Source organism: Manis pentadactyla, chromosome 4 (assembly GCF_030020395.1).
Source record: "Manis pentadactyla isolate mManPen7 chromosome 4, mManPen7.hap1, whole genome shotgun sequence".
NCBI classification, from domain to species: Eukaryota; Metazoa; Chordata; class Mammalia; order Pholidota; family Manidae; genus Manis; species Manis pentadactyla.
This window is the reverse complement of record NC_080022.1, coordinates 26,312,946-26,322,515: the sequence shown is the minus strand read 5'-3', so window position 1 is coordinate 26,322,515 and position 9,570 is coordinate 26,312,946. Positions and strand designations below refer to the sequence as shown.

Here is a 9,570-nt window from a genome sequence, read left to right as displayed (position 1 = left end):
CAAAGCCTAATGCCCTTTCCTCCGGGGAAGACAACTCTGTGATGGGGTTTATGATCCAAAGGCCCCTCACCCTCACCCCACGGGCACCAGGCCGAGGCCAGTTCCCCGGAGCCCATCCAGCTCAGCTCAGCCCCTCCCTGTCCTGCTTCCCTTGCTCCTTCCTTCACATGTACACGAATTCCTGCCACTTCCAGGGGTCCTGACTGAAGACGGGGTTACTCTCTGATCTTGTCCCATAATCAGGGGTGGCAAGGAGGCTCTCCCTGGACCGACCACAGAGGACACAGCCCCAGACAGACTCAGACCATCTGTGTGGGCTTGGGAGGTTGCCTCTCTATGCCAAAGTTTCCTTATCTGCAAATAAGACCTATAGGCTGGATTTTGTTAAAACACCACCACCACATGCAGATAAGAAAGCCTGCATCTGTGCTCCCTGGGTCAGGCATGGTGGAGGATTCAGATAAACAAGACCCAGTTCCCACCACCAAGCAGCTCATGGCCCCTTAACTCGTTTGCTAAACATTGACCGAAGGCAGCCAGGGACCTGGAGGGATGACTCAGTGTCCTGCCCATGACGGGCTCACAGACTGCTGGGGACAATGGCAGGAGCACAAGCTAGGCTGGTGCCTGGAGAAGGTGGTTAAGCTGTCCTTGGGTTCGAGGAGGGGTCCCAGGGGAGGGAGGGAGGACGTCTCGGGCAGAAGGTGCAGCGTGTCTGAGGGCATGAGGCATGAGCGTGAGGTGCCTGGTTGGGTACAAGGAGGGAGGAAGCAGGGGGAGCCGCTGGGAGGTCATCGGGGGCCAGGCTGAGGGCAATGCGGGGGATGGTAGGGGAAGAATTCTGAAAGCAGGAGGGATGACATGGTCAGATTCATATATAGAAAACCACGGTGTGCCTCTAGGGGGCAGACAGGAGAGGACCCGTGAGGGGTAGTAAGGCTGCAGGGGGCCGGGCAGACTCAAGGGGCACTTAGGGCTGGAATTAAAGGGATTTGGTGCTGCGCTGGGATGCGGGGGTGAGAGGCTGGGAGGTGGGGTGGGGAGGCGTGAGGAGGTCAGACCGGCTCCTGGCTCGGACACCTGGGTGGGTGGCAGGGGCTGATGTGTGGGAGGTTTGGGGAGTTCAGGAGCTGCTGAGTGGGAGAGGCCTGGGGGCCTCCTGTAGAGTTGTACCGTGGGCAGTTGGGGGAGCTGCTCTGCGCTTCAGAGGCATGTCCAGGCTGGAGGTGTGGTTTTGAGAGTTGTCGGGGTCTGAGGGGTGAGGGTGAGGTGAGAGGAGATGAGGGAATGTGTATCCAGTCCAGGGAAATCCCCTGCTTGAGGACCTACAAGGGGTCCTTGAACTATGACCTTCAGTGGGTCCCTGGCCATGCAGATGTGCCTCCTAGAAGCCCTGGAAGACCCCTCATCCTGGACTTGCCCTCAGCATCATTCCACTCCCACCAGGCTTCCCCTCTCACCCTCGGAGGGCCTCACCTCCCTGGGACCTGTGCTGGGCAGGGGCAGAGGGGCTGGAGTGCTGGAGGCAGAGGCCTCCTGAGCCACATGCCTTCATCGGAGGGACACTCACTGAGGGCCGACTCATGCTGGGCACAGGTTCTCCTGGGGTCCCTCTCCTCCTGCCTTGGTCAGCTGGTTGCACAGTCCAGAGCCCCCTGGACATCCCCTGCAGGGTCCTGGGGGCGAACTGTGTGTGTGTGTACGTGATGGAGGAACCTGGATCTGAGGTTTGCTGACGTAGGTGTCCACTTAGTAGTCCTGGCTCCCCCTCTGAGGTCCATCGTGAAGCCCCCAGCTTTCCTGCCCACCACTTCTGATGTGGTCTGCAAAGTACTGGGAAATCATATTTATTACAGGTATTGACGTGTCCTATTGCCATATGCAAAATCCTCACCAGTTGTCAACCTCCCTTGCCCAGTGCTCAGAACCCAGAGACTGAACTGCCCCTGCACTGGCCACTGGGTGGGCTTGCTGAGCCCCACACCCACCTTCCTCACCTGCCCTGTGCTGCTGTCCTGCTTAGGGAGGACAGTGGCCTTAGGGAGCTGTCGGGGGACTGGGTGGTCCCAGCTGTGGATCTCACAGGTTATGGGTACCCACCTGCATCCACTGTGGCCGGCCCGGCCTTTGTGAGCACCGAGTCCCCATCCTGGGCGTGATCTCCCCGCGAGAAGGCATACAGTGGGTGTGCACTAGGAAGGTGACCCTGGGGCTGAGACTGCTGGCGCCTGGGGCCAAGGGTCTCCAAGCACTTCTTGCCCACCAGGTAGGTGGCCTCACTGAGGCTGAGCAGGATGCAGAGCACAGCCGTGGCCACCATGAAGCAGGTGAAGACCTTCTTCTCTGTGGGCTGGGAGATGCAGCAGTCCATGGAGTGGGGGCAGGGTGACTGGGAGCAGGTCACCACGCGGGGCATGTCGTAACCCTGGTAGAGATGGTGGAAGAGGTAGAGGAGGCCAGAGTCAATGGCGGCCTTGAAGATGAGACTCAGCAAGTACGTCCACCAGAGCCCACCCCGCTTCTTGCTCTCATTGTCATACAGAGACGGGGCATTGGGCCCGTGTTTCAGGCGGTGCTGCTGCTCACGCTCCTGGCGGTAGGCCACGTGCATGACCATGAGCAGCGAGGGGCACGTGACCAGGATGAGCTGCAGAGCCCAGAGGTGCACGTGGGACACGGGAAGAACTCATCATAGCAGACATTGGGGCAGCCCGGTTGCTTGGTGTTGCAGACGAAGCCCCTCTGTTCATTGCCCCACACCTTCTCTGCCGCCACCACATAGACCAGTACGTGGAAAATGAACACCACCAACAGCCAGATGCGGCCCAGTGCTGTGGAGTACTTGTTGACCCCAGTTAGAAGGCCCTGCAGGGACGCCCTGTTCATGCTGGTCGTGTCCTTGGTGCCTCACGCGGATGGTCTCTGTGCACTCACTGGGCTGGGAGCCACGAGGCCTGGGAGAACCTGGAAGTGGGTGCCTTTTATTAAAGGTTTGATTGGCAAAACCGTTTCACAACTACTGTGCCATCATGTCCTCACCCACAGCGACTTAAGTGGAGTAGGGATTGCCATTCTCCCCATTTCACAGGGGAGTAAGCCAAGGCCCAGAGGCCCCGCAGCTGGAAGCGGTGGAGCTGGTCTCAAACTCCCGTCTTCCAGCTCCAAAACCAGGGAATATTTCCTCTATAAAGTCATAGATAAATGTAAAGAATCATCATCCTGCATGGAAGCACCTGCCAACCTCCTTGACCCCAGTTTCAGTCCTGTGGGTCATAGACTTCTAAAGAAATGGTTAAGAAGTTGTGGACTGGATGATCTGCTCTCCCATCAGCGGCCAGGGCTGGACCAGGACAGGAGGGGAGGGGCGTGCAGCTTTATCCTCCAGCTTCCTCCAGCTTCTACTGAGTGTCACCTCAGCCTCCTGGGCAGACCCCGGTGGGATACCCGTCTTCGGTCCTCCTCTCCCCCAACCCCGAAGTCCCGACATTCCCTCTCAAACTGAACATGTTTCTCTGGGACGCGATGGCTCAGCAGCAGCCTGCCCCTCCCCGAATCCGTGCTGGCCCCGAGGGCCGGCTGTCCTGACCACAGTGGGTTCCTCTGGAATTCCAACCGTTCCAGCTTTAGGGAGGGCTTGGGAGAAGGACACAGGCAGGATTCTGGCATGGTCCTGCTCCCAGCGTTTTGTTTTCCTCTCAGGGACATCCTCTTCTTCTTTTGCTCAGTGGCCATTTGCTAGCCAAGCCTCCTTCTAGTCCCAGGCCTCTGTCCTGTGTGCTCCATCCTCTGCACCCCCTCATTTGGAGCAGGGATTGCCCCTCCACCAGCCCCTCCCCTGTCCCTGACCCAGATCTCAGCATCTTCAGACCTCATGCCCTGGGGCATTTTCTGAGCACCTGCCTCTGGCTTCCATGGCAGAGCGCATCACCAGTGCTTAGATGGTCTGTTTCCCTGTCTTCTGTGCCAGACTGTCAGCTCCTGGAGGGCAGCCTCTGCATGTCATTCGTCTGGTTCCCCAGGGCTCAGCACTGGCCCGGCCTAGTGAAAACACAGTGTTTGCTGCACCTGAAAGCCCACTTCTTTCTGGTCACTCCTTCCTGTCTCCCCTCTGGTCCTCTGTCCTCCCTCTGATCTGGCAGGACATTCCTTCCCCCCCTTAGGGCTTCCTGAGGTTTCTCCGGGGACCCTTTTTCCCTTCTGCGCCTCCCTGAAGCCCAGCCCAGTCTGTCCGGGCCTTGCTTGCCAGCTCAGTCTGCCCGATTTTGTCCTTACCTTTCTTGGGTCTAGCAGCCATTCTTCTGTCGCTGGGTTTGTCCTTCTGCCCCAGGGCCTCCTGAGGCAGCTTTTGTTCCTTACTCCCCTGCTGGGTGGGGCTTTCCAAGCCAATGAGCCAAGGGACAGTGGGGTTGAGGGGGGGCCCCCAGCAGGTGGGCGGATGTCCCAGGGCACATATTCAGAGCAAACACCCGTGGCTCTTCTCTCCTGGCCCCTGCCTTTTTCCAGCCTGGCCAGACATGGCTGGGGTCTGGCTCCCTGGGCTGGAAGGTATGTGGCTGAGGCTGCAGGAGCATGGTAACCTCATGCGTGGGCCCAGGACAGCATCAGTGGCATAGCCCCATCCCCTTCCTGCTGCCTTATTGTCCCCTAGCCCCTGTCCCCAGGCCTATCTCCTGTCCTTTTCTCTGGAAACCTGGTCCTCTGAGGTCCTCAGTAGCTGACATCTTCAGAAAGGGGCAACCTTGATTCAACCTAGGGTCACAGTCCATTCTGGTGGGGACAGTTCTGGGGACTAGAGCTTGGGCTGCTATTGAGCTGTGTAGGGGATAGAATTCCCAGCTATATGGTTCTTCTAAATAAGGGCACCCACTGCCCTGGTGGAGACAAGGAACGCAGGTGGGCAGTTGGCTCAGGGCCAGGCATAGCCTCACGGTCCAGCCTCTGCGGGCCTGGGCCTCAGGAAGGCCTCCAGGGAAGGGGAGCTACAGAGGGGCCTTGGGCTTGCGAACCCTTGGCTGGGACAGTGAAGGTTAATGTACAGCCAGGGAGGTGCTCTTCTGCTTCATTTCCCACAAGCATTTATTGAGTACTTCCTAATACCACTGATGAACGTTTATGTGGCCGTTTACAGCCGGCTGACCCCGCCACAACCGTGAGCACATCCAGTCCTCACAGCAAACCCTCAGGCTAGGTATTATTAGCCCATTTGGAGAAGAGCTGAAATCAGTTTCCCAGAACTTGGGTTTGAATGCAAGTGTTTTGACTCAAAAGTTCATGAATTTTCCATTGTAACACACAGTTCCCCCACACTAAGCTCCTGTCTCTTTGTACACAACCCATGAGCCTAAACCTGCAACTGGGGTAAAGGTTAGACTTGAGCATGAGCAAGCAGCCTGCCCCCCAGGGGTGCTGGAGGACCCTTTTCTGGGGGAGGGATGGCCCCTCACCTGCCTAGATCAAGTGCAGCCCTTTGCAGAGACAGAGAGCTTGACCCAATGACCTGATAAGGGTCACAAGGCCAAAGGACCAAATGGCATCTTGAATTAGTGAACGAGTTGACTTTTATTAAGCCCTGACTGTGCGCCCGACACATTGAAGGCATTTGTATATTGTTCTCTAACTAACCCCTCCTCACAGCAACATCCCTGTGAGGTGGGCCTCACTGTCTCCATCTACCCCAAAAGGAAATCGAGGTGCAGCACAGGGGGTAACTTGCTCAAGGCCCCACAGATGGGGCAGGTGGCAGGAGCTGGGGACCAGAGATTTGATCCCAGCCATCTGACCCTCCCTCTTGTCTGTCCCACTTGAGGCTCAGCTCCTCTGGCCCCAAGGCTGCACCTATGAAATGTGGGGGTTTTCCAACCCAGGCCTGACCCAGGCAGGCAGCACCTCACAGGACGGTTTTCTTCACATGGTCTCGAGGGTGGTCTGGTAAGAGAGGAGGTGGAGCATCTGAGTCCAGAAAATGAGGTCACCTGAGAGGAGGTCGTCCTGTTTGCAGGAAGAGGTGGCCCAGCTTGGGTGCTGGCCCATGCCTGTGATCTGGGTCTTCCTCACTGCCAGGCACTCGAGGCACCTCTTGCTCACCAGGTAGGTCAGCTCCATGAGGCTGAGCAGGATGCAAATGGCAGCCGTGGCCACCATGAAGAGAGTGAAGATATTCTTCTCCGTGGGCCTGGAGATGAAGCAGTCCACCACACCGGGACATGAAGCTGCGTGGCACGTGACCACACGAGGGAGGGTGCATCGGGGGTAGAAGGAGTGGAACATGTAGAGGAAGGCAGCATCCACACCAGCCTTGACCACAAGGCTGCAGACATACGTCCACCAGAGCCACCCCCCTTGCTTCTTGCCGGGGTTCAGGTAGAGGCACCCGCCACCCTCCCCCTCTGCCTCCCGGTGCTTCTTCTCCCGAGCCTCCCGGTAGGCCACATGCATGACCACGAGCAGTGAGGGGCACGTGACCAGGATGAGCTGCAGGGCCCAGAGGCGCACGTGGGACACAGGGAAGAACTCATCGAAGCAGACGTTGGAGCAGCCCGGCTGGCGGGTGTTGCAGTCGAAATCCTTGTGGTCGTCACTCCACACACGCTCGGCTGTTACCAGGTACACCAGCACGTGGAAGATGAAGACCAGAGTCAGTCAGATGCACCCAAAGGCCGTGGAGTACTTGTTGACCCCACTCAGGAGCCCCTCAAAGGTCCCCCAGTTCATGGTGCATCCCAGCGTTGGCTGCTACTGCGGGGAAATGATCATAATTTCCCACATTTACAGAATACCCACTCTGAGCACTTTATAGAGTATATCATTGTATTTAATTCTCATAGCCCATTTTGCAGATGGAGGAAACTGAGGTTTAGAGGGGTTATACAAGGTCACACAACTATCAGGTGCAGAGCTGGGATCTGAGCACAGGTAGTTAAGTCTAGAACCTAACTCTTAGCCATGAAAGTGGCTGAAGGTAGGCTCATTCCGCCCAGGCCCTGTGGCTCTGGTCTTGCAGTCTTGAAGCATGAAGGCTTCAGTAGGTGGGCCATTCTGCCTTCTCCCTCTGTTAGCCCTGGTCCTCCTCCGCAGGGGACTGAGCCTTGGGAAGCCCTCCCCTTTCCTTTCTGAGCACTGCTCTCTCCCCTGAGCACCTCTTTCTTCCCTCCCAGGGAAACCTGCCCTTTGCCCTTTACTTGGCTTGGGGCTTGGGGCTGGAGAAGAGGCTGGAACCTTGTCTCCACATTCCCATCTGGTGTAATATTCTGTAAATATCCAGGCAGTGTTCTGCTCAGGTGCAACTCAGTTGAAGCAAGGTCAATGGCAATCCTGCTGAAAGATATGGGAGGGAGCAATGGTTCCTTTTATATAACAGGCTTCCTAGAGTAGGTTGCTATTTCAGTCTTTCCCAAACTGGTGTTGCATGGACCCTGTTGCATGGGCTGGCAAGGGAGATAGTGAGAGAAAAGAATTCTGTGTTCAAGAAAAGTAGGCAAACACTATGTTCAGCAAAGTTAAATAGGTCCCTTTACTTGACCATGCTAATAAATTCACATTGTGAATCTCCAACACTTGCCCAAACTCCTTTGACTGCAGAACTTTTTTTTTATCATCTTGCAGAAAAGCCTTGTCAAGACACCAAAATGGGAAATGCTTCTGTGGTCAGTTCTGCTGGTGAGTTTGGTGTGATGAACACACCGGAAACAGAGTCACACCCATGTAAGGAATGTGACTGCTTTTCCGAGTGACGGGTGTCCACTTCCTCTCTTGGAATTCCTCTGGCTGGTTCCTCAGGGATCTCACCCTGCTGGCCCCCCGGGACCTCAGGGAGCCTGTGTGCACAGCCCCTTGCTGCAAGGGGTTCCTGAAGCCCTTCCGAGTGCTGGTCCTGGCTGAAGGTCACTGTGCTGTCCTGACACCCTGCAGGATCCGCCATGGATGAACAGGGTCATGAGAACAGCCAACATTATTGGGTGTTTCCGTAGTGTCAGGCACTGTTCTGAGCACTTTGCACCAGTTAAAACTGCAACTGTATGAGAGGGTATGATATCTGTTATTCCAAATTTACAGATGAGGAAAGTGGAGCAAAGAGAGGTTAATTAATTTGCTCACAGTTACACAGCTGGTAAGTGGCAGATCAGGGATTTGAACCCAGGCAGGCTGTCTCTAGAGCCCTTCCTCTGGGCCTGGGCCTGTTTCCTTAAGTTTCAGGAAGTTGCTTAACTGATCTGTGCCCACTCCCTCCACTACCAGGAGGATTCCAGATGAGGGAGGCTAGCGGTGTCTCTGCTCCCTGACTTTCTACTGTTCTGTGTACACTGCCTACTACTTGGACATGGGCCTCTGAATCATCTGCTTGTCTTTGCTATTTCCTGCCTGAGGTGGGTGGAACTCCTGGCACCTTCTCTGGGAATACCCGGAGGCTCCTGCCCTTAGTCCCCTTTGGGGCTCTGGCCATGCCCCGCCCACCTGAGGTGGGGTGGGGTGGGGCTTCGCAGGCCTAGGCAGAGCTGCTCTGCCTGCTCAGCTCCCACCCCCACTGGAGCCCCTCTTCCACTCAGTCCCTGCTTCCCGCCTCTGCTCAGCTGGGGAGAGCAGGCAGGGCTCAGAGCAGAGGAGGGAGGAGCCCTGTATCTTCCACTAGCAGGACCCAGGGTGACGGATGTGTCCACACCACCTCCCTCCACTCCCCACCAGATCAGTCTCTCTCTGCCAGGTGTGCTGAGGGGGATGGTACTTACCTGAGTGGCCACCCCTCAGGGCTCTCCGGGTACCAGCTCCTGACAGCCAGCCGTTGGACTCAGCTGGAACTCCTGTCGGGACTGGGGAGGGTGTTTGGGGAAGCCTGTTCCTGGGACGGAGCCTGCAGAGCAGGCAGCAGCCTGCGTGTGCCGCTGGCCTGGGAGGAGGAGGCACTGCGCCTGGCACTGCCATTGGCTGGGCCCCAGCCTCCCCCGACTGCCTCTGAGGAGGCCCAGGAAACTTGGAGGCCCACTCCTTCCAGGGTGCTGAGCCCAGAATGCTGGCACCTCTCAGGGGAGAACCGTAGGTCCATCCTGAGCCGCTGCTTGTCCTTCCATCCCTGGGCTTGTGTGGGAGCAGCTGAGACCTGTCCTGCCCTCTCATCCCTCTCTGGAAATTCCCCACTGCCACTTCCTAGGACTCGGTGCCCTGCTCTGGAGACTCTCCTTTCTCTGGCTGCTCAGTGGCCTTCTGTTCTCATGGCTTCAGTAACCTTTGGGAACACTGTGACCCCCAAACTCTGTTCCCAGCCCAAACGCTTTTGTCCCATCAACTGCCCTCACTTGGATGCCCTTTTCTCACCTTTCTCTTCACCTGCCTCTTCCTCTGAGAAGCCTCCCCTGACTGCACTGCTCCAGGTGGCATAGGGCCCCATCTCATGGTCGTGAGCTTCCACTGCATCATCAGACTGTGTTGGAATAGTTGATCTTAACTGAGCTTGTTCCAGGTAGACCCATCTATGAATTGAATGAATTGAATGAATAATCGATCCACATCAATAGGCACTTCTTAGGGACTTGTCATGAGCAGGCTATAAAGCAGACCAGCGCCTGACCCCCAGGAACT

General features: G+C 56.8%; 2 protein-coding genes across 2 annotated transcripts; both read right to left on the bottom strand.

The window, feature by feature from the left end:
• Positions 1-1,770: 1,770 nt before the first annotated feature.
• Positions 1,771-3,988, bottom strand: GJB4 (gap junction protein beta 4). The gene is given in 2 exon segments (XM_036885311.2): positions 1,771-2,676; positions 2,679-3,988. Coding segments are annotated over 2 exon segments (798 nt in total). The 5' UTR covers positions 2,887-3,988; the 3' UTR covers positions 1,771-2,086.
• A 1,534-nt stretch (positions 3,989-5,522) lies between these two features.
• LOC118912341 (gap junction beta-5 protein-like) lies at positions 5,523-9,043 on the bottom strand. The gene is made up of 2 exons (XM_036885316.2): positions 8,724-9,043; positions 5,523-6,593 (listed from the first exon to the last, which is right to left on the bottom strand). Exons 1-2 carry the CDS (start codon positions 8,914-8,916, stop codon positions 5,905-5,907), a joined length of 882 nt encoding a protein of 293 aa, XP_036741211.2. The 5' UTR covers positions 8,917-9,043; the 3' UTR covers positions 5,523-5,904.
• Between the last annotated feature and the right edge of the window lie 527 nt (positions 9,044-9,570).